At 42.6% G+C, this 24,297-nt stretch overlaps 2 protein-coding genes across 10 annotated transcripts in view; both read left to right on the top strand.

Moving 5' to 3' along the window:
- The first annotated feature begins 679 nt into the window (after positions 1-679).
- On the top strand, positions 680-14,441 carry LOC139562460 (eukaryotic translation initiation factor 4E transporter-like). 7 transcript variants are annotated; one of them, XM_071380182.1, is made up of 19 exons: positions 680-980; positions 1,854-2,031; positions 2,110-2,183; positions 2,314-2,441; positions 2,661-2,920; positions 4,120-4,312; positions 5,140-5,339; positions 6,238-6,376; positions 7,157-7,336; positions 7,554-7,879; positions 8,766-8,846; positions 9,047-9,230; positions 10,745-10,842; positions 11,226-11,365; positions 11,595-11,667; positions 12,013-12,127; positions 12,315-12,590; positions 12,834-12,989; positions 13,182-14,441. In XM_071380182.1, the coding sequence occupies exons 2-19, from the start codon at positions 1,906-1,908 to the stop codon at positions 13,379-13,381; spliced, it is 2,949 nt and encodes a 982-aa protein (XP_071236283.1). In that variant the 5' UTR covers positions 680-980; positions 1,854-1,905; the 3' UTR covers positions 13,382-14,441. The 7 variants fall into 7 exon arrangements, with proteins under 7 accessions (XP_071236283.1, XP_071236328.1, XP_071236305.1 ...); XM_071380227.1 differs by having other exon boundaries at positions 681-980; positions 5,140-5,309; positions 7,554-7,828; XM_071380204.1 differs by having other exon boundaries at positions 681-980; positions 5,140-5,309.
- A 944-nt stretch (positions 14,442-15,385) lies between these two features.
- LOC139562398 (POZ (BTB) and AT hook-containing zinc finger 1-like) overlaps positions 15,386-24,297 on the top strand; it is a 17,378-nt gene continuing 8,466 nt past the window's right edge. Inside the window, exons 1-4 of one of the 3 annotated variants that reach the window (XM_071380105.1) lie at positions 15,386-16,954; positions 17,135-17,198; positions 18,337-18,508; positions 20,366-20,518. In XM_071380105.1, the coding sequence (XP_071236206.1) occupies positions 15,741-16,954; positions 17,135-17,198; positions 18,337-18,508; positions 20,366-20,518 (1,603 nt within the window). In that variant the 5' untranslated portion in view covers positions 15,386-15,740. The remainder of the gene's footprint in view (positions 16,955-17,134; positions 17,199-18,336; positions 18,509-20,365; positions 20,519-24,297) is intronic. The other 2 variants (XM_071380096.1, XM_071380099.1) reach the window with 2 other exon arrangements.

Here is a 24,297-nt window from a genome sequence, read left to right as displayed (position 1 = left end):
CTTTGTAAACAAACCATCTGTGCCCAAAATCATCAGTATCACCACACCTGTTAAATTAGCTATCTTTGTGGGATTAATCTAATTTATTTTTAACAAATTGTTTGATGCTTCTGTCATACCCAGTGAAATTAATAAACATGCGGATCTTTATGGTGGAACCAATGACGGTGAAGTTACCACCACTCACAGTGACTCGTGTTGTCTTGCAAACGTTACTGTAGCAACCCTCTGTACAAATACTGAACTGATGAGCGTGATGTAAAGCACATCGAATTTTACCCTAAAATGACAGGGTATGGTATCATTTACAAATAAATAAAAAAGGTGGATGTTTTGAGTGGCATTTGGTTGGCCTATACGTCAAATTATTAATTAAGGAAAGGGCTAGTTTGTTTAAAATTACATTGAAAGTATGACAATTATCGATCAGTTTGGGCTTTCATCGATCCGCTATGTAATGTCAACAATTAGCTAGCCATACATAATGCCTGATATAAAATTACTCAATCGTAAAATACAAGCAGTCGTTGATATTTCATCTAAATTCATATATATTCATTTCGTAGTCAAAAGAGACTATGTCAAAGACAGTAATGGTTTAAATGAATGATTTATAATATTTTCCTATGTTTGAGTAAGGCACTAGTGATGGGCACTATATAATCCTACGAAGGACCCTCATTCAGAAGCGGTGATCGGAGAAAAATCACTGCTACGACTGAGAAAAGAGACCGAAGAGAAGTATATTTCGACATTCGAATACAATCCCAGGAAGACGCTAGTATACGTTTGGATTTCGGTTCGTAGATATATCACGGGCGTTGGCCAAAATAACAACCCTAGCTGTTTAGAAAAACGTATCGCACTTATTGGAAGGCTTTATCTCCAGCAAACTAGCTGGCTAACTAGCCATAGAGCTAGCTTAGCTAGCAAACGTAGCTAGCTTCTGAGTCGGCTTCAACCGTTTTCTAAACAGCATTGTAAGTTAATGGATACCTTCTACATATATACGTATCTGCAATTTATCCAGAGTGATATGATGGCGTGTTTGTTTGCTTGGTTAACGTTACATATGTACTCGGCGTTTATCAATTGAATAGCCGAACACAAACGTTAACTAGCTATCAGATTAGCCGACAAGTCGGCTTTCAGGCTAACTAGCTAAACTAAAGTTTTGGCAGCTAACTAGCTAATGTTCGCTAACTAGTTACCAGTAAACCAAACACGACGGTCGTGTAATTTAGTTAATTGTCAGCCGTCCATCGAAGATTTGACGCCGGTCTTGTAAGTTGGCATCAACATATGCATTAGCTACATCTACCAACGCAGTTTTGTCAATTAGCTAGTTAACTACGCAAATATGCTAACTTAACTACTTCCACTAGATTGACAGCTTGCTGACTAATTCTGGCCAGTTTCCTAGCATGCTAATGGTAGCCAATTTAGCTACTTAATTGCTATGACTTAGTTTGCCTGTGCCGCTCAGGTATGGAAGACATATTGCCAGGCCAGCTTCCTTTGGCAAATTGGTTGAGTCGGATTTTATCACCAGTCCACGTCGAAGCCCTTGCGCTAATGTCGTTCATATACCTCGGTGCTTAATGTGTTTAGGTATAACGTTAGATTTTTCGATTAAGTTCATTGGTCTTAGCTTGTTGCGTTTAACTATTGTATCGATATTACTACACAAACTACATTTTAAAAGTGTGCCAATACGCTGTTTTAATTTCTTTGCACGTACTTTATCAGCAGTCTTCCTGAGCAATATATAATTACTTTTATGTTTATGAATTGTAATTACTTTTGGTAAGCCTGTGAGGGTTATATCATAACAGCATGTCGTTTTTCAACAGGTCAACTACTAGTCTCAGAAGCTATACATTGGTTTAGCCCCCTAAAAGAGTCATGGAAAAGGATGCTTGTGTAGAGGAGGATGCTTGTGTAGAGGAGCAGGAGAATGGTGACACAGTGGTGGTGAAAGACCAAGTGGTCAAGGAATCAACAGGACCATCCCCTTACAGATACACCAAGGTATTTGGAGATGTTGATAGATGTGCAAGTTATTAGATTGCTTCATGGACTTAGGTTCACAATGTGTATTTCTTACAGGAGCAGCTTTTGGAGATAAAAGATTTCCCAATTTCTAATGAAAGGCCAGACTGTCTTTCTGAAAAATATGACAGGTGAGTGTTTTCCTTTGTCACACTTTGGATTAACTTGACACCCTACAAAGCTTAGTCTTAGCCAATCATGCTGGTTCTATGCTAACTGTTGAGTTTGTCCCTCTGGTTTGGTCTTATTTTTGGACCATAGTGATGGTGTTTGGGACCCCGAGAAGTGGCATGCCTCGCTGTACCCCACCTCAGAGTGCAGCTCTCCTGTGGATGGATATAAGAAGGACTTTGTGGATGATAGGGTCCCTCTAAAACGTAGAATTGCAGGTAAATAAATAATGTTTTATATTCATAGCTGATATTCAAATGCCTGTGGCATACATTTAAAATCGTCTATTGCATATTCAATAAGGGCTGAGGGGTTTTGAGCTCAAATAAATTTGGCTACCCTTAGATGTACCACATTGCTAACACTTACTATGCTTTGTAAAATACAACATGAAGCATTATAGTGAATGTTATGTTTGTGCCTTGTGACGCTGTCAGATCCCCGCGAGCGACTAAAGGAGGATGACCTGGACGTGGTGCTCAGCCCCCAGCGTCGTAGCTTTGGAGGGGGCTGTGTTGGCAATGCTTTGCCTGCACCCACCCGCCGCCCCATCAGCCCCCTGGAGAATAAGGAGAACGAGAGTCTCCGGCTGGGTGGGGCGCGGCGCATTGGCAGTGGCCGCATCATGGCGGCGCGAGGCTTCGAGAGGGAACCCCGCATGGAGAAGGAACGGGACTTCAAAGATAAGAGGTTCCGGGTTAGTGTCTGTTGATTCCTGATCTGCATTCAATTGAAACTATTTATCCTTTTAGGGATATTCTATCAGTATGTACCGACCCCACAAAATGGCAGTTACTTGTGCCTCAAGGGGAGGCATACGTTCTGCGGTAATCAATCTAAATGACAATCATCCGGAGCTGTGTAGGCTCCATTATTTCCTCTTTAAAGCTGCAATATGTATCCTGACCAAATTTAGGTAGAAATGTGAGTTATAGATCTCATTCTCATTGAAAGCAAGTCTTAAGACTTTCTGATAAAAGAAAGTGATCTAGTCTGTGCGCTATTTCTGTTTATTTTTTGTGCGTTTTACTTTAGGTTTAGTACACCAGCTGAAAATAAATTATTTTTAGTTATGGGTATTTCACAGCAGTTTAGATGGTACAATGGTCCATTAACATAACATCAAATTGATCAGAAATACTGTGTAGACATTGTTAATGTTGTGACTATTATAGCTGGAAACTGCTTTTTATTTTAATTTATGGAATATCTGCGTTTATCAGAGTGTCTAGTTAGAGAAACAGACGCCTCACAAGTCCTCAACTGGCAGCTTCATTAAATAGTACCCGCAAAACACCAGTCTCAAGGTCAGTGAAGAGACGACTCCGGGATGCTGGCCTTCTAGGCAGAGTTGCAAAGAAAAAGCCATATCTCAAACTGGCCAATAAAAAGAAATGATTAAGATGGGCAAAGGAACACACTGGACAGAGGAAGATTGGGGAAAAGTGTTATGGACAGACGTCTTAAGTTTGAGGTGTTAAGATCACAAAGAAGAACATCCGTGAGATGCAGAAAGGATGCTGGAGGAGTGCTTGACGCCATCTGTCAAGCATGGTGGAGGCAATGTGATGGTTTATGGGTGCTTTGGTGGTGGTAGAGTGGAAGATTTGCACAGGATAAAAGGGATCTTGAAGAAGGAAGGCTATCGCTCCATTTTGCAACGCCATACCCTGTGGACGTTGTGGCAAATTGACGCTGTGGCAAATTGAGGATTCTTTGATGAAAGCCAAGTTTGAAGGACATTTTCAATTAATCATTATTTATAACCATGTCAATGTCTTGCAAAATGAATAGGAAATAGTCAACTAATTTTGTGTGTAAGTTTTTATAGAAATGCCCTTGTTTTCCAGGTGACCCCAAACTTGTGTGTCATATATTTATTTTTTCCCCCTGCAGCGAGACTTTGGGGACAAGCGTGTGTTCAGTGAGAGGAGAAGGAACGACGCGGAAGAGGAGCCGGAGTGGTTCTCAGGGGGCCCAACCAGCCAATCAGAGACTATAGAGCTCATTGGCTTTGACGACAAGATCCTGGAGGAGGACAAGCGCAGACCCAAACGGTCCAGGAAGAGGACTGACTCTGTGAGAGAAGGCATGTCATGCTGGGTTCTTCATACATTAACTTTTGGATCGTCCCCCAAAAGGATCCCATTGGCCTTGCGGTGTTATGGATGCCATGTTCTATTTGTTTTATTTTCTTGGGTTCGGTTCAGGCTTGATATAAGTAGACAAAACATGGACTTAAGTAAACGCTTATTATTTTTTACTGAAGTCTGTTAGACATGCACTGGTACTTGGACTACTTTATTTTTTGGACCTCCCACTTTGAGCTGTCTGTGAATGTGTAGTTCATACATGCATAGTCTGAGCAGAATTAGTCTTACCTCAATTAGCCATGAAATCCCTAGTTTGAAAGCAACTGTTTTCTGGAAGATGTGCAGCACAACTTCCACTACACCCACCCCCACGTGAGCCAGTTTGAGTGTCAGCCATTGAATGAACACGTAGTAGAGCGAGGGGAGCATTAACTTGGTGCACATATATGTACATTTTGACGTAGTAGGCAATTTTCTGGGACAGTTGGCTCGTTGGCGCTACTTTCAGAACTACTGGCTTAAAAGCATACAAAAGTACCGTAGAATATCAAAATGAACTTATCGCAAGTCTGAATAGGCTCCTTGATGTCTCGTGGTGTATTTATTTTCTAATTATGACCACACTGATGTGAGGGTCAATGTTTGTGGGTCATGAGCATAGTGTTTCTTCCTTTACAATGTACAGGTATGTCCTAAGGTTTCTTTTTTTGGGGCTCTAGACACCGAATGATCAGTAGTGTTTTCTGTATGTTACTGTATGTCATCGGATTGTTTATGGAAAGAAGCTACCCTTAATGTTTATTTGCACTCCTGTTTATTGCAGTGGAATGTAATGGTGGGCTTGCGGAGGAGCCAGAGCAGGTAGTAAAAGACTCTCACTCTACAGCAGACCAGGAGGTCCCACACCCAGCGGTCCTCCCAGAGCAGACATCTGGAGACTTTGACTTCAATGAGTTCTTCAATCTGGAGAAGACCATGCCAGGACTGGCCTCTGTAAGTCCTGGGGAGCACTGCATGTTTAAGGTGTGTTTTGGGTGCTATACGTTGTGCTCTCTGGGCTAATGTCCACAGTAATGTGTTCTAAGTCGTATCTAAATGCATCACACACTGGGTTGTAGTTGGCTACACATGGTCCTTTTCTTTTAAGTGTTCAGTGTAGGTTAAAGGGATAGTTAAGGAAACAAATGTGTCATTTTAGTTAACAAGTAAGCAGTGTGTGGACCAAGTATTTTGGCAGTCCGTGCTTTAGTTTCCCTGGCAATGTTTCCACACGCATTTTTTTTTGCATTTGTTAGCATGTGAAAACTGTGCCATGGAAATCAAACCAAAGCATAGATTGCTGTCATACCTTGTCCACAAAATGCTTACAGGGTAAGGAAACCAATATTATTTTGTAATTTGGGTGAACTATCCCTTTAACCTACACTGGTTAGTTCCATGGTTTAATCACATGGTACTGTCCTTTGCCTGTTTGGATGAGTGGTGGTAGTGGCAGTATTGTCACCCTGGCCAGGACGATGTTTATATATTTCTAAGGTTTTCTTGATGTTGTCATTTTCCAGTGAAACGTTGTCGTAAGGCAACAGGTTGTACCTCCAGTATGGTGGTTTTGTTAGGTTTCAGTCAATGCAAATTTATGCCCATCTGTTCCAGTTTATTCAGCACTTATTACAATACCTTGTGAAGGAATCTATAAAAAAGGAAATTAGCTATGGGATAGGGAAATAAAGTACAGATTCAATGAAGAAAGAGTACAATACCGTCAAAAAGCACTGACAAAATGCATCCCAAAAAAAGCCCAAAAGTGCAGATGGACAGCGCCGTAAACGTAAGTGCAACCTTTGCTCACACCCACCCTTTAGCAGTCAGCCACTCTGGACCAGGAGCTTGCATCTGACTGGCCTCTGGTTCTGTGTTGCAGATGATAGAGGATGTTCTGGGGGAGGGCCCTGTTTCGGCCAGCCGTTTCAGCCGGTGGTTCTCCAGCAACCTGAGTCCCTCAGGCAGCCACTCCTCCAGCCTGCGCTCCACCCCCCATGAGGAGCTGGAGAGACTGGCTGGTAAGGGGGCTGCTTCGGAAATAAATATTTTTGATGAATACTAATGTGTTGCCCTTAAGGATCAAACAGTCCCTCCAGGACTTTGCAGGGATGTTTTGTGATAATTACGTACAAAAATGCAAAAAAAAAATGTTGCAATTCTACTGTTTTGCATGGCAATGTGGAATATTTGTTGGGAAAATGCGCTGACGAGGGAGAGTTTGACATGTGGCTTGATTGAACCATATAATGCGGTAAATGTGTAGTGATTGGTTGAAATTGCGAGCCCTCTTTTGTACTGCCACGAGAGTTTGTTTTTTGAGATAATACTTCCATTTATTTGACTACTTTCTGTGGAAAAAGAGCAGTCATTGTTGATTTTGCAAGAGAAATTGCACTTGCGGAATCATGGCGGGACTGATCAAATACACATTGTATTTTTATATATTTGTTTTTTGTAACCCAGCATGGAATTCAAGTAAGGGAAATGCATATTTAGCAACCTCTGGAACACATCCTCGCAAACATTGGCCCTCCTTTATTTAGTTAAGTATAAAAAATAAAAATGAAATTATATACAGTCTTTTGCATATGGAGGACCACCCTGAAACACATTTTTCATATCATAAAGCCACATTTCTGTTTTGATATGACGGTTCATAATTATTATATATTTTTTAATAGCCACAATTCCTGAAATTACATACAAACCCCTCTAAGGACTCCATGATGCTTTCTGTTTTGATGACTGTGCACGTTTTCTAATTCGTTTTTTGGCAACTGTTACTTACCGTCTCTCAGGGCAAGACCCCCGCTGCACGTCCCCCAGCCAGATGGGCCCTGTCCCCTACTTCACCCCCATCCAGTCAGTGGAGCACCGGGACAAGGTGGACATTCTGGAGCTGTTACACAAGGCCAAGATAGACCTGAAGCCTCTTCTCTCCAGCCTCAACGTCAACAAGCAACGGCTACAGCAGAGCAGTAAGTAGCAATTGTTCATGTGACCAGTACTTAATTTCCATTGGTCGTTTCATTAGAGCACGAAAACATTTTGTAATGGGAAAACAATTGTTTCTTATTAAACAGTTCCATGTTTCAGTCTGCTTTCTTTTGTTTGCTGCCTAATGTCAAATGTTGAATTTGTAGTAAGATATGTACGCTTTTCCAACAGCTCTAAAGCCCTCATCTTGTCCCCTAGCTAACTCTGGTGTAGTGCTCTCTCTGGAGGAGGTGGAGGGAGGCCTGAAGGGGCTGAAGGTGGGCTCTGAGCAGAATCACCAGTCTCATCGGAAACTGCACCAGAATCCGCATCGGGGAGGAATCAGAGGCAGCACCAGCAGTGGCACGCCCTTCATGGCTGAGCACTTGGAGCAGGCTCTAACAGGCGGTGTAGGCCCCAGTGCAGGGCCGCCTAGGTCACAGGCCAGAGACCCTGACATGTCAGCCTTCAACAAGCTGGTCAGCAGCATGAAGGCAAGTGGAACTCTGCCTACCCACCCCAAAGCCAACCAAGTGAACAGCAACGTAAGTGTGCCGCTCTCAGATGATGTTTTAAAAGCACCGACTGTCCTGTCGGCAAGCTGCCTCAGGTAATGCTGGATGTGTAAACCTTAGCGGTTTTGAGCTGCATGCCGCTTCAGGTAAACTGACCCATGCGCGTGTGCTGCTGAAAGTTTGGCCTCTTACATCACATGTAAGTGCTACATAAAGGTTCTCAAAACCAAATGATGCATGCAAGCTAGCATCCTAACCATAACTGAACTCCTAGACTAATAGTTGTCAGGTCTGGAAAATGATGGGCATAAATTTGTATAGTTTGAGTTCCTCCCAAGAGTTGTTCTGGATTCACATGAACCCCTATGAACTAACATGTCAATCAAATTATTGCATACAGAATATTTTTATTTATATTAAACTTTAATGTTAACCTTTATCAAATTAGACTGGATTACCCTTATGTCCTGGGACATTTGGGGGGGGGGGGGGGGGTTGTGCCCTGGTGAATTTGTCAGGGTCTGTCACTTTGGTCTCTGGGCATGGAGGTATATCTACATTCAGGACCATTTCATTGCCTCTGGCTGAGCCATGCTATGCTCTTCTCCATCCCAATGGGCTTTTCATATCTGATGATCAATTAATGTTGCATTTTGGTCATCTGCTACAACGTTAGAATTTAGTCAAATAGGTTGTTACAGTTATGTCATTACAATCTCATAATTTTCCATTGGATGATGTCTAAGTAACTTGTATTTGGACATTTGACAACATTGTAGCAATGCAATGTCTAACAGTGTTAATTGGTCTGATGCATAACATTTATGCAAGTGAAAAATGCCCAGAGGGATTGGTTTTAAAAGCGTGTCCACAAACAAGGCTGCTGTCTGATTGCACGTTCTTCCACCCGTTACAGCTCAATCAGCCCACAGACCCTGCTATAGTGCCCCTGCCTGAAGCCACAGTGCCTGCCCCATCGCAGAAGAACGTATTCCAGGTGTGTAGTTTGGGGCTAGCTCATGTTATCAGGGTGGGTGTGTGGAACTCTGTTAAAATAGTACTTATTTTAAGCTGTTGAGTTTGATAGGCTGTAGCATTCTGGTTGGGGTGCTTTCGAAGGAATAAGGGGCTGGTGTTATGTTCTGTGGCTCAGTTGGAGTGTTGGTCCTGTCTGAGCAGTGTGTGTAATTGCTACAGGAGCTTCTAGGTGCCCAGGGCCCTCCCCGTAGCGGCTCCCCTACCCTCCACAGCGTGCTAGGCAGCACTGACGCCCCTCCACCCCCTGGGCCTGGTCTTCAGCACAGGGGGCCCTCGCCTCCACTCTTCCTACAGAGGGCTCCTTTGCCTGACTACTTCCATGGACGCATGCGGCCACCCGCTGGTAAACATTACATCAATATGGAAGCAAAGGGGGGTGTTAATTTAGGGCACACTGTAGCTACGGAAACAACTGGGCACTACAGTGCGACCACTTTTGAATTTGCGCCTAACAATAGATGTGAGAACTGAACAAGTCAAGTATGAGCACGTGAAGGTTGTGATTTATAGCAACGAAATTGCTGCCTTAACTATTTTCAAACTAATTCTGCGGTTTTGTTTCATTGCGGGTAGCTAATCACAGAACTATACTGAACAAAAATAGATTTGACTGAGTTATAGTTCCTAATAAAGAAATCAGTCAATTTAAATACATGTATTAGGCCTTTATCTATGCTTTTCACATGACTGGGAAGGGGTGCAGCCATGGGTGGGCCTTGAAGGGCATAGGCCCACCCACTGGGGAGCCATGCCCAGCCAATCAGAATTCGTTTTTTTCCACAAAAGGGCTTTATTACAGACAGAAATACTCCTCAGCACCCCCCATTAGATGATCCTGAAGGTGAAGAACAGTGCAAGGTGCACCTGTGTAATGACCATGCTGTTTAATCAGTTTCTTGATATGCTGTGGATGGATTATTTTGGTAAAGGATAAATCCTCACTAACAGGGATGTAAACACATTTGTGCACAAAATTTGAGAATGAAGCTTTGTGTATGGACAATTTCTGGGATTTCAGCTCATGAAACATGGGACCAACACTACATGTTGCGTTTTGTTTTTGGTCAGTCTGTAGTCTCATATCCCACCTCGTGCAGCAACCTGTGCTCCTGAAAGATTCATTTTTAGAAGCTCACAGTCATGAAGTTTGAATTTATCTGAAAGTCTATTAGTGACTAGTGTTTCTTGGCAGCTTACATCGTTTTCTTCACACGCTAACGTTAAATTGTTTGTCAATCTTTGTTCGACCTTGCTCAACTGCAAGGAAAGAGACGTCGGCGCATCTAATCTCCAATGTTACCAAATGTTTCAGCGACATCGTCTCCTGGCACCTTGATAAATCGATAGCTGGCGTTTTGCCGTGACGATGTCACAGCACCCATTTGCCTTGCTGCGGTCCCCGACATAGCGTTTTTGCCTTCCTACCCGTGTTTCCTTCCTGTACGTGCACTGTTGCTGTGACTTCTGCACAGACATCTTCTCCCACTCTCGTTTGCTATGTCTAAACTCCCCCAAAAGCAGCCTGAGAAGTAGCTGAATTTGTCGCCTGAATATTTGACCGTTAAATGGCTGGTGCAGTCTGATAACTCACGAAATATAGGGACAGTCACTAAGTTTCCAACACTGCTGATCTCAGACGTTTGAGTCCCGCTGTTGCCACAGTAACGGCCCACCCCTTAAAGGGATCGCTGAAAATTTGTCTCACCTAAGTGACTATTTGAGGGTACATTGTACTTGATTGAGCATGGAACACTCCAATAATGTTTTATTCATGAACTTTTAGTAATTTATCATAAACTCACTTCCCTCATTGTGCTCCTACATTTTAAGTGATTTGTCTGATTGGTCTTGTTTCAGGGTATCCTGTTGGTGTGGCGCCCATGATGGGGGAGCAGTTCCCAGATATGCATAGATCCCTCAGCCCTGGACATGGACCCACCCTACACCAGCAACAGGTTAGAGATGTTGTTTATCAAATTGGCCAATGTTGGGACAGTAAACCTTATTTGAAGCACGTCTAACATCAAATCTATAATTGTTTATGGTGCAACACCCTTTGTTAGATCTTGCATTGTCTTGGTAACCAAACAATTATGGCATGCAAACTGAAACCTGAGATGGGGTGTCATTCATTTCATTGAGGGTCGAATGTCTGCAGGTTTTGGTTTTCCCTTTCAATTAAGACCTAGACAACCAGGTGAGGAGAGCTCTTTACCAAATGGACCTTAATTCATCAAGTACAAGGGAGGAGTGAAAACCCGCAAACACTCGGCCCTCCGTGGAATGCGTTTGACTCGTGGTGTAAGTAAAAACTGGTGGTTGATGACTTTGCCTCCAGATGAGAGCGCTGTCCATGGCTGTGGACCAGGCTGACCTGGAGGCTCTGATTAACCAGCAGGACCTTGCTCTCCATGCCCACAACGCCTTCCAGACGGGTTACAACAAACTGCCTCCGAACAAGGTCTACCAACACAACAGGTGACTGAGTTCTTGTCGCTTTTGAAGTAGGGTTAGAATTTGACATTGATATTTCAAGTCTTATGGGGGGGCACCTGATTTTTGTTAGGGGTTTCCCATCCCTCCTGTAATTCCAACTTTGGTTTAAGTATAAATTGTGATTTTAAAAGTTTGGCAACCCAAAGCATTAAAATGTTGGCTTTATATTTATCGCTGGATTTACATTGACCTGTGTTATCTGGCAACCCAGGATGAACCGATCCCCTGGTCCAGGCACTCATCCTGCAGGCAGACACTCCCCTGGCAACACAGTCACCAGCATGGTACGTCGAAAGGTTGTCTGCGTCGTATTCATTAGTCGCCAACCAGAAAACCAAAACGGGGCGGGACTACCTGAACTTGTCCAATAAGAAACACTTTTTCCACTTTTCCAGTGATAACATTGTAACCTTGTTCAATCCCTCCACTGATTCAAACCCATAGTGGTTTCAGGAAACAGTTTGATAAATAAGCACGTGTCTGTTACTCTTCCTTTAAAGTGGACATTACCTATCTGCTCAGTATTGATCAACTGTCTGGTTTAAGTTGTATGTTACTTTTTTTTATTTTTTGAATGCCCTCCTATATAACTAAAATAACTTAACTACTGATGCTTGTGTGTTGTACAGCTGTCACCCTCTTTCGTGCCCACGTCTGTGATCCGTAAGATGTACGAGACGAAAGAGAAGAGTCGAGATGAGCCAGGTAGTCGTCCAGACAGCAAGGAGGGCCACTCCCAAGAGGGTACGTTCATCAGCGGCTGTTTTTTCTTCTACATTTTGTTGTCAGAGGTTTGCATGTCAGTAATGACATTGTTTGGGAAATGCATTGAAGGTAACCTCAGGTAAAACCATGTCTCTGCTCCTTACTTGTGCAATGTTGTTTTTGCTGCTGTCTTGTCTAATGTAGCATTTGTGCGCCTGTGTTATAGACCGGCGCTCTCCCAGCTCTTTTCTGGATGGGATAGGCAGTAGTGGTTCTCAGTTGGGAGGGGTGAAGGCCTCCCAGGCTCGCCAGCACGTCCAGGACCGCCCCAGGCCAGGCTCTGCCGGTCACCCGTGCCCCATCTACCCGATACCACTGCTATCCCACGGACATGTGCCCATGGTGCGCCCCCCTCCGCCCCAGCTCCATCCCAGCCTTGTGCAGAGGATGCTGGCCCAGGGCATCCAGCCACAGCAGCTAGGCCCTGCTCTGATGCAGGCAGGTTAGTACTGGTCTACCTGTTTATAGTACCTAGCTATTCTAAGCCATCACATAAGGCCACTGCGATGGGTTTTAGTGCCAAGATGAGTTGGCCTATTGAAATTAACACTCACGCCTATATTACCAGGGTTATGTAGAAAAACTATAGTTGGAGTTTGTTTTCAGGATGAGTTAACCTGCAATGTTTGGTTGAGGTGTGTGGGAACTGCTGAGGAGCTCACTGACATTTCATTTTCCATCCTAGGCATATTTCCACAGCATGTTGACCTCGCTCAGCTTCAGGGTTTGCCCCCTGCCCTGCTAGGACAACCCCTCTACCCCCTAGGGGCGACAGGACACCCCCTCTTACCTCCCCGAGCCAGCAATCACATGCAGCTAATGCAGCATCAACCGAGACCAAGTAAGTGACATTTTCTGTTCAGTCTGTCGTTGTTCAACATGAACACCTGTTTTGCATTTGTTTTACTAGTGTTTATGCAGAGATGAGGGCACCACAGTCTTGGCACAGTGGATCCCTTTTTTAAGGACATTAGTTTCCCAATGTTCCGAATGGCCTTTACTGATGAATTTGATTCTCTCTCTCTCCTCCCAGTGCATCCATCAGTCCCAGGCCACCAGTCGCAGAACCTCGGCCCTCACCGGACGAGCCACTCCCAGCAACATGGGGGTAGCCCCACTGGTGTGGGGGGAGCTGGTCTGTCTAAGTGGTTTGGCTCAGATGTGCTGCAGCAGCCCCTTCCTTCCATGCCTGCTAAGGTCATAAGTGTAGATGAACTGGAGTTCGAGCCCTGAGGAGAGTTTCATACAACCAGAATGCTGGATAAAGGAAGACTTCATTTTCCCCCCTCCTTTCTCCACCTCCCCATTAACTAAAAAAAAAAAAAAAAAAAAAAAGGTGGACTTTAATTTAAAACTAAGCACAGATCCTGGAGAGCGAAGTCTGTGTCCATGTTTTGTCTTAAACCTTGAAGTCACTGGTAAGAGTATTGAAGAGGCCTCAACTTAAGGGAAAGACTGAGTTCTATAAGATTTTTTTCTTTTCTGCAGCATATTTTGTTTTGGGATATGTTTTTTGATATGTCTATCTTTTTTTGCAGTAAAGATGAAATAAATAATTTATAGGCCCAACATTGTACAGACTGTAGGAATGGATCTGATTCTTCTACCTGTACATAAATATGATTTCATTTTCTTGGTAAGGGGAAGGTTGTATCTTGCTGTTTAAGTGCGGACTGCCGCAGTCAGACGGAGTAGAGCCGTGAAGCGAGGGTAGTGGCGCTTCTTTGTCGTGTCCTGGTAGTTGTATTTCTCCCCCCCATGGATTTGAACTGCACTGAGAAAGGGGTGACTGCAAGTTCAATGTTTGATTGTGGAGTTGCCCTGCGTGTACCCCCTCAAAAGATGTCCTCCCTACGGCTTGGTCAGTCGGTGGCACTGCCTGCCCTGTCTGGAAAGGTGACTGGAGTGTTACAGGGGGAACAGCAAGTGCTGGTTGTGCCTTTCTGACTCTCAATTCATCTTTCCATGATTCTTTGCATCCCATCGGCTCGCCTGCCTTCTTTTCAACAGTATTGGAGGAAAAGGCATGAGGTCCCTCCTGTCGGACATTCTCCAATGTGTTTTTGAGAAGGTGAAATGATGCAAGGAATTAAGGTAAGATTTGAGAGCCCACAGCTTTTTTTTCTTTACTGCGTCCCTCCCCCTCTGCCAGTCACTGGAACAGAGAAGCACTTCTGAATCACGTTATCACATATTTGGGGGTAGGTGGTAGAGATTCAGTTTATGTTAATGTGCTATTAAGTTATAAAAGCACAGAATAAATAAAATGTTCAATAAAAAAAATGTATCACAATGGCTTTGTTCTCTATTTGTGCGTATTGAACTAAGATTGCTGAAGCCTTAACATGTGAGCCTTGGAAAATGTGTGAATACTGCATATTTGAACAATGAGCTGCTAAGACCGATACAATATCATTTGTGGCATTGCCTGATTTGTTATTGTCACTGTCCAGTGACAATCTCACTTAAATGTATATTCTTTTAACACATACCCAAATGTTGACTCATCCTACAGTATACTCATTTGTGGGCCAAGCATAAATTGGAGGAAAAACATGTGCCTGTTTAAAAAAAATGCTTGCTATTTATTCCTAGAACATGTCATTGGCTGAGCTGGCCAATCAGGTTTACTTGGGTGAATATTATCACAGGTACACTCACCATTCTTATGTTATGCCCACATTCCAACACAAGCTGCTTTTTACGTTTTCCTTACACATTTAAATGATCACTCATTGTAAATAATTATAGGTCATATTTCATTGGAACCACTGGACAGTAAGGGAAGCAGACTTTTTTTTGGGGGGGGGGTCCCAATCTTATTGAATGTCATGGTTTGTTTACCTTTCTGTTTTTGTGGTGGCAACTGACGATAAACATGGAGTTTTACATTTCAAATTGAGTTTCGGTTCTCGCAATTTCTTTGCCTTACTGTCATGAGCTGGCTATTTGCATATGCGAGTAGCGCCTTTTAAATTGGGCAATTCTCCAAAGGCATCTGCAACGTGTGAATGGCAGCAAGCCATATACATGTTATAGACTAGTGCCAGAATTGGATGGGTCATAAAAAATATTGCCGCATCAAAGTTATGGTTGGAGTCGTCTGTATAGTTCAACTTTGTAAAGATTTTTCGTTATATTCTAACATGCGCACGGTCGCACCCTTTTTGTTCTGAAAGCTATACGGTCAGCCTTTTCTCAGCGGCGGCTGGGGGAGGGGGCTTGTTGGAGAAAAAAAAGATGAAGGGAGAAACCAGGAAGAGGAATATTATGAATGTATTTGACAACTTCAACCCAACCTCTTGTAGCCTAAATGGCTGTAGTATCAGAAGAATACATTTGACATGAGAGACACACACTTTGTCGAGTATCTAAAAGCGACGTGAAAATATAGAACGATAACCCCCCCCTCAGTTTGAAACGAAAAAGGTTAAAGTTCACAGGAAGCTGGGGGGCTGCCATTTTTCCCTGCTAACATTTTAGATGCTAAACAGAGGGAAGGGTGGTCGTCGTGTTTTTTTATTTAATTTACCCCGACTATTGAGCTTTATACATTATTTGTTTCGCCACCCCTAGTCGCTAACCTAAATTGATGTTGAATGAATTCGGCATGGAGAGAATAGCGGAGCAGTCGTGGAATTCTTCATACACCTATCAGGTGAGCAATCATAGCGCGGAGATGCTACACAACCTCAACATTCAGAGGAAAGATGGAGGCAGGTTTTGCGATGTGATCTTGTGCGTTGGCGAAGAGAGCTTCCCTGCCCACAAGGCGGTACTGGCGGCGTGCAGCGAGTACTTCGAGTCCGTTTTTGGTTGTCAAACGGAGGGCGACGGGGAGGCAAAAGAACTCGAGATGCATACGATAAGCCCCAAAGTTTTTAAAGACATTTTGGACTTTGTCTACACCTCTAGGATTGTGGTACGATTGGAATGTTTCCCCGAGTTGATGACAGCTGCTAAGTTTCTGTTAATGCGTTCTGTCATCGAGATATGCCAAGAAGTAATCAAACAGTCCAATGTACAAATCCTTGTACCACCCTCTCGAGGAGGCGACGTCAGTTTGTTCCGTGCCACGGGGGGCTCTGAATTGGGTTTCAAATTAGCCGTAGACATGTCAAATGGGGATGGCTTGTTGGAAAATAGCAACAATGGACACACAGTGGACGGAAGTCATGCCAATGACACTGTCGTGTCGGATAGCAGCCCCCAGTCCACTATTCCAGTCCTGCAGCCCGTGTCTCCATCAGAGAAGACGGGCAACCGGTTCCAAGAAGAGGGATCTCCGGGTTCTAAGAGAGGCAGGGGACGACCAAAGAAAGCGACAGCCATAGAGCATATACATTATAACCACAGCACCTCTGACGTTAAAGACATTGAGCAGCTATTTCCTTGTGGAATATGTGGCAAAGCATTTACAGAGGCTGTGCGGTTGAGAAATCACGAAGCGCAGCATGGAGCGTCCAGCCATGGCGCGAGTAGCGGAGGCGGCCCTACCTTGATAACGCACTCTGGTCAGCCCGGTCTGTTGGAGAATGGCATGCCCTTGCATGGAACAGTAGATATCAGCCGTAAACGAGAGAGGACGAGACGTCACGTTGGCTGTGACATTTGTGGAAAGGTGTTCCGGGATGTCTACCACCTGAACCGACACAAATTGTCTCATTCCGGGGAAAAGCCATATGCTTGTCATGTCTGTGGCCTGCGATTCAAGCGCAAGGATAGGATGTCATACCATGTGCGATCACACGATGGATCTGTGGGCAAACCTTACGTCTGTCAAAGCTGTGGAAAGGGGTTTTCAAGGTGAGCTATGGACAGTTATTATGTTAGACCTACAATACCATTACTACTTCCAGGGGCATTCCCTATTCTATTCTAAGCATTCTGTGTTCGAGGGGAAATATAGACAAATGGTCTTCTTACTCAGAATCATTCATGTACTGTCTGCATCTGTCTCAACATGCCTATGTTTGTTTTATTCAGGCCAGACCATCTTAATGGACACATCAAGCAGGTTCACACAACAGAGAGACCCCATAAGTGTCAGGTGAGACAATAGTAACAACTGGATTCTCTTAGGAGAGTTGATGTGGATGCAATATTTGTCACAATGAATGAACAACACTTCAAATCGGTCAGTGTGGTATTTACTTCTTTTAATGATTGAATTGTCATTGAATACGATTACTCAATGACAATCCAAACGAATATAATAGTCTGTTTAAAACGTTTACGTGCTTTGCAAAATGAACGATTTCTCTAATAATCCAGTTTACATGGACACATCTGAAATCAGGCTACCTGATGGGACTGAAATAGATGGCAAAAATTGTCAATCAAAATAAACATATTATTTTTGCAAAGACTATTTGATTCTGAGTTGAGACATACAATGTTTTTATGTGTGAACTTTTTTTAAGATGCTTACTTTTAGTTTTGTTTTACTCACTTGACTGGGGAAAGGGGGGTACCTAGTCAGTTGTACAACTGAATGCCTTCAACTGAAATGGGTCTTCCGCATTTAACCCAACCCCTCTGAATCAGATAGGTGCGGGGGGCTGCCTTAATCTACATCATTTACAAAATAGCCTCCAACACTCTACTCAGAAAATTGGATGTAATCTATCACAGTGCCATCCGTTTTGTCACCAAAGCCCCATATACTACCCACCACTGCGACCTGTATGCCCTCGTTAGCTGGCCCTCGCTTCATATTCGTCACCAAGCCCACAGTTCCATAAAAGCTATTTCTTTGTTTCCCGTTCTTAAGTTTTGTTTTTTTCATCTTTTACTTTCGGTTTTCTACACCAGCTTCAAACAGCTGAAAGTACTATATTTTGGTTTATGGAAAATATATTTCACAGTGGTTTAGATACTACCATGACTCTCTACACAATACTTGCATGTTTTGTCACATAAACTAAAAACAAGGACTGAATTTTGGCAACCAGGAAATGGCAGAGCGATTTTTGCATAGTGCATCTTTAAGCGGAGTAAAGTGTTAATGGCTATTGCCATATTCGGCCTACTGCCATAATCAGTTAAATATGGAATTATTTGGTTGCATGTAAACATACTCATTCTTGTTGATTAGAATATGGTTGAAAGGTTGACGGTAAATTAATACTGTTTCTGTAGGTAACGTAAGAGGGCATGCTCTTTACCTGTATTTTCCTCCTCTTCAGATTTGTAATGCCTCCTTTGCTACGAGAGATCGTCTGCGGTCTCACCTGGCTTGCCACGAGGACAAGATCCCGTGCCAGGTATGTGGGAAGTACCTCCGGGCTGCGTACATGACCGACCACCTCAAGAAACACAGTGAAGGACCTCACAACTACTGTAGCATATGCAACAAAGGTAACCTCAGGCCTAGTGTGCAGCATCATCTCCTCATGCCTGTCAGGAGAATCAGGATGGCAGCTTCCGTTCTATGACTGTGTCTTCTTGTTTCTTAGATTTGTATGTTTTTCTTCTTCTTGTTAACCTGCCTCTCTTCCAGAATGCTATTTCCATCTTGCCACAAGGATGATCTACCAATATTTTTACTATTCAAATCTAATAATGTAGTAACTACCTCAGCTGGTGCAAAGAACTTGGGTTGCTTTCTACATGTGTGATCTGCAAGGTAGTACATACAGTGGGGTCTGAAATAATTTACACCCTTGATAAAGATAAGCAAAAATTAGTGTATAAAATAAATCATTCAAATACTGAGCTTATGTTGTATGCTCCAAAAAAATGGGGATTTATTTTATACTAAAATAATTGCTGAAAAAAATGATTTTGTTTAACAAGTAATATGTTTTTTTTTCTCAAAGGTAGGGGTAAAAATTGACACCCCTGTTTTCAAAACCTCACCTCAGCCTTTTTCTAAAATGTTTTATGAGTTGGAGAACACATTGGGAGGGATCTTAGATCGTTCCTCCATACAGAATCCTTCCAGATCCTTGGTATCCTTCATCTGTACTTATGGACTGCCCTCTTCAATTCAAACCACAGGTTTTCAATGGGTTTCACATCCATAGACTTGAGATGACCATTGTAAAATGCATATTTTGTGGCCAATTAAGAATTTTCTTTGTGGATTTTCATATGATCCACTTGCGGCCAAGTATCAGCCTCCTGCCAGAAACAACCAGGTTTTTGTTTAAAATGTCCTGGAACTAGGTAAAGTTCATGATGCCGTTGACCTTAACAAGGGCCACAGGACCAGCGGAAGCAAAATATCCCCTTAACATGAAAGATCCACCACCATATTTTACAGTACGTATGGGGTTCTCTTTGAGCAATTGAATGTATAAAATAATATAATTTCCCACTTTTTTGGGCGCATACAATATAGCTCAGTAATTTAAATTATTTATTTTATGCAGTCATTTTTCCTGGTCTTTATCAAGGGTGTCAATAATCTCAGACCCACTGCACAATGCTAGTGCATCAGTCATGGGTTGGCAGCCACCATGGTAGCTTCTTGTTTGTTGTTGTCCTCTGAACATTCTCTTGCTGCCATTCCAATTTACTCTCTTGTACCGTCAGTACGTTAATGCAACACAGGTTTCATTAATGTAATAAAGTAATTGATGGTTAATGTTTTGTCAAACGGAGCCGTCAGCTGCTCCTAGTGAACAGTGCCATTGTTTTATTTGAGACTTGTCTGTCTTACCTGATTGTGTGTACTACTATAGATTAGTTCTGCCCCCCCCGTGCAGTTTGTCTTTAGACCTAAGGTCTGAAATTATGCCCCAACATACTGTATTGGGCTTCTTTTGTCTTCATTTACCTTGCTTATTTTGTCTTGAGTTACCTGGCTAGAGATGGTGTCATTCTTGTGGTAAGCCTAATAGCTTAGATAAGAGAGAACAGTGGTTGCATATTTTTTGACTCTTGCTTGAGGTTACCCTTCCTTTTGCAGGTTCACATTCTCCCTTGCCTTTTGAAGTTAGATGCGCTTCATATTTCTTTTTGAGGGGTTATTACATCATCCAAAAGCTCAGCTCAGTTCAACAAAATCATATTATTATCCCTGGTACCAGCTCTTATGCTTGTCTGCATGAAAATATAAAACAGTTTCACGGATGGTGGACGTGGGAACAAGTTTATGTTGTTGTCCCACAGTCATCTTTGGGTACATGACAACAGGGAGCATCCTTTCTCTCCCAGCTGGATGTGTAGTGCCACTGCCCTTTTGTTCTGTGTTCTTCTCCTGGTCTCCAGGTTTCTCCACTGCATCCTACCTTAAGGTGCACGTAAAAACGCACCAAGGCTCGCCATTGCTCCCCGCTACCGCCCCAGCACACGGTGCCTTCCCCGAGTCGCAGAACCACGGCGGTGCCCCCTACCACACGGGACGCCAATGCGCAGTGGAAGGCAAGCAGCCGCCCACCCTGCTCCGCTCCACCTTGCCCCCCCCCAGCATATGTCTCTTTATTGCTTTGTATTGATCATAATCTGCTCTGCTGCTGCTTGTGGGGAAAACCTGCTCTATCTGTCTTTTTAAAGCCTGACCAAAAACACAAGCATACACAAACACATACGCACATAAAATATATAGGCATGCTTGTCTATGCCTGTGCAGTAATGCTAACGCCAAAGGATCTATCCGCTCTCTGCGCCTTCATCAGCTAACGGTAGGGACACTGTCTTCAGAAGAAGCGCCATACTTACAAGCTGGCTGATATTGCTGTCCTGGCTGAAATAGCTGTCCTGGCTGATATTGTGTATAGGGTCGTTCTGTATTAATGCACTTTCTGACTGCACCCCATTTGATTTGAACGAAACCTTCAAAACGTGTTTGCCCATGGTAGACATCCATGTCTTCATCACTGAAAAAGATAAACGGTTGAGTTTGATATGATTTGAAAGTGTACAAACAGGGTTGTTAAACTGTTTGTGCCATTTTTTTGTCTTCGTTTTAATGTCAATTATCTCAAAAACGCGTAAACATATGTTGTAACTTAGATTAGAGGTCTTCTTTGTTCCAAAACGTTGGGCCCAGACCCGAGAACAATCAGACTCGATCACAAATGGACCTGACAACAGCCAGACCTAGACTCCACCCGTACCCTAACGGGTTTGGATTTAGACTAATCAGCCAAGTTGCTCTTCCGGTTAACTAATAGGTCTTTATATGTTGGCTAGGCCTTCTATAAGTTAATAAATTCATCTTATTAGCATAAAATAAATATGCTATAGAAGGGATGGGCAACTTTAATGGGGGTGGTGGGCACAAAACAAATCTGCAAATATCATTAGGGGTCACAGTGGCTGGCAGGTCTGCATAACCACATCCATACCTACACAGAGCCGGCCCTAGCCTTTTGAAAGTGGAGAGAAAATTGACGTTTTAGAGTTAGTTTCCTGAAATTCTACAAAATGTTCTATGGGGCGAAGAGAAAATGTTGCAGTTTTAAACCAAGTTTGCTGTAATTCTACATTTAAGCATGAGGTGGAGAGACGATTTAGCATTTAGTTTATCTAATTTCATTCAATTCTACTTATTTTGCCATGGGACAAAAAATAATAAAACATTTAAGTTTTATAGCTCATTTTCTGCAATTCTACACATTTTGCCATAGGGTAAGATAAATGTTAGCAGTTTTTAATATGATATCTGAGTGAGGGTGACTAACAAAATCAATGGGGGTCCCCCCGGTCGGTAATTCGACCATGATTACTCCACGTTGCACCTTGTGTATTCTACTATTCTAACTCTCAACAGTAAGATCCCGACTGAGTTCCTCCCCCCAAAATATATATACATGCATGCATACATACATACATACATATACAGTACCAGTCAAAAGTTTGGACACAACTTCTCTTCTACATTGTAGAATAGTAGTCAAGACACTATGAAATAACACGAAATTTAATCATGTAGTAACCAAAAGTGTTAAACAAATCAAAATATATTTGAGATTCTTCAAAGGAGCCACCCTTTGCCTTGGTGACAGCTTTGCACACTCTTGGCATTCTCTCAACCAGCTTCATGAGGAATTATTTTCCAACAGTCTTGAAGGAGTTCCCACATATGCTGAGCACTTGTTGGCTGCTTTTCCTTCACTCTGCGGTCAAACTAAAATATATTTTGGTATGTTTAGCACTTTTTTGAATACTACATGATTCCGTATGTGTTATTTCATAGTTTTGACGTATTCACTATTATTCTACAATGTAGAAAATAGTAAAAATAAAGAAAAACCCTTGAATGAGTAGACATGTTCACACTTTTGACTTGTACTGTATATATGTACAGTATGTATGTTTTTTTGGTGTGTGTGTGTGTGTATATATATGTGTGTGTGTGTGTGTGTGTGTGTGTGTATATATATATGTGTATGTATCTCTCTTTTTGGGGGGGGGGATTAATCCTCGGGCCTACAAAAGTTGCTCATCCCTGTGTTATAGGCTATGCAGAGCCGTGGTCAGGTCCTCTCTGGTCTATCACCTGTACTTATATAGACCCAATGACAATGAAACAGGACCCGACCTGGACCCAAGGGAATAGTTCGAATTTTGGACCTGGACCCGCTCAGGTCTCGGGTATTCGGTTCGGGTTGATCTGTGAAGACCTCAAGACCTCAAGCTTAACTTCCAATTACTACAGAATGATGGTGGCTGGTCCACCCACCGTGAAATACCAATTTGAATGTCTATTCTATTATGCATATTTCTAGTTCAATAGGTTTCCTTTGGAATGTTGACAGTTTAATTTAAAACAGTGTATATTCCCACTCAATACACATTGTCTGATTTCCATCTTTGTGGTTCCATTTTGAGAAAGTTGAAATTTCAATTGTATTCACATTTTACTACATTTATCAGCCAAAACATGACACCCTCTCAACGATGGTGAGCACAACGCAAACATTTTAAATAGGGTACTCTTCTGCATGGCTTTATGGCAAAGAGAGGATGAGGAAAGTGAGAAGTTGAATGGGGATTTTTAGATTTTTACTAAACATAGATCATGTGAATTAATCTTTTAATAAGGATAACTGTGCTCAATAGGTTAGAATTTGTATAGGCCTATTTCTTGAAGTTAAAAGATGACTTAATTAAGGTGAAAGGAACATTTTAAATTGTAGCCATAGGCGTCTTTTTTAATTGGTCACTGCCCCCCAGTGGTACATTTTTGGACACTGCAGTATCTACAACGAAGAAGTGTATGTATGCCACCCCATTTTCCAAATCAAGGCTCAGACATATAGACTGTTAAGCCTAATAGCCTTAGTGCCACACCCATCTCTGTCTGTTCAGCATGGCAATGTGAACTCTGTCTGAAAACGCTGTTTGTCGCTTGCTGTCATCTCCATCGCCTTGTGGCCATTGGTCAAACAATGCACTAATGTTGTTGCATGTCTATTGAGTCATACTGTACTGTGCAATGTTCCTCTGGATTCAATGGAGCTTTTTTCAACTATATTATTGCCATGGCAACCAGCAGCAGCCTATGGATTTGGCTGTGCAGTACGTCCGACTCCGAGAGAGAGCCAAAGCAGTGTGGAGAGAAGTTTAGATGCTGTGCTAAAACCTGTTTTTTGGTTGTAGAAATGGGCTTCCTAGTGATCACCTATCTCCAATCTAAAATCGCTGAAAAAATGTGTCAGAATGCCAGAATTCAAAATCTATTGACCAACTGCTTTTATTTAGAATCAAGAACTGTAGAATGCCACTGCCTTGGATGTGCCATTGTAGTGTGACTCTGATCATGACAGATTTCATAACATCTTCATTCAGCACCATTGGTCAACTGTTTTGGCCTGATTGGCATGAGATGAGGGGCCTGTGCTGCAGACAGAACCCCGTTCGAGGCTATAGGAGTGAGTAGTAGGGTTAAAGCGAGCTGGAGGAGCTGATAAGAGTATGGATTGAAGAATAGAAAAATGCTTCGTGAAGATAAAATATATTTTATAAAGGAAATGGAAAGAAATAGCATAAAGAATAGCTGTAAACTTCCTAAAGGAAAAGGTTATTTGACAGAGAATAAATACCATTGCAAACACTCAATTCTCTAGAACAGACTAACAGTCTGCTGGCTTGGCAAGTAATACAGGAAAAAGTTTCATTCACTGGACAAAGTAAAACTACTAAGTGAAAGAATTAGTAAGGTCTGGATAACATTCGGACTACGTTGACTGTATGGT

Source organism: Salvelinus alpinus, chromosome 2 (genome assembly GCF_045679555.1).
Source record: "Salvelinus alpinus chromosome 2, SLU_Salpinus.1, whole genome shotgun sequence".
In the NCBI taxonomy this organism is placed as follows: Eukaryota; Metazoa; Chordata; class Actinopteri; order Salmoniformes; family Salmonidae; genus Salvelinus; species Salvelinus alpinus.
Note: the sequence above shows the minus strand (reverse complement) of the source record. Positions and strands in the feature narration are given on the sequence as shown.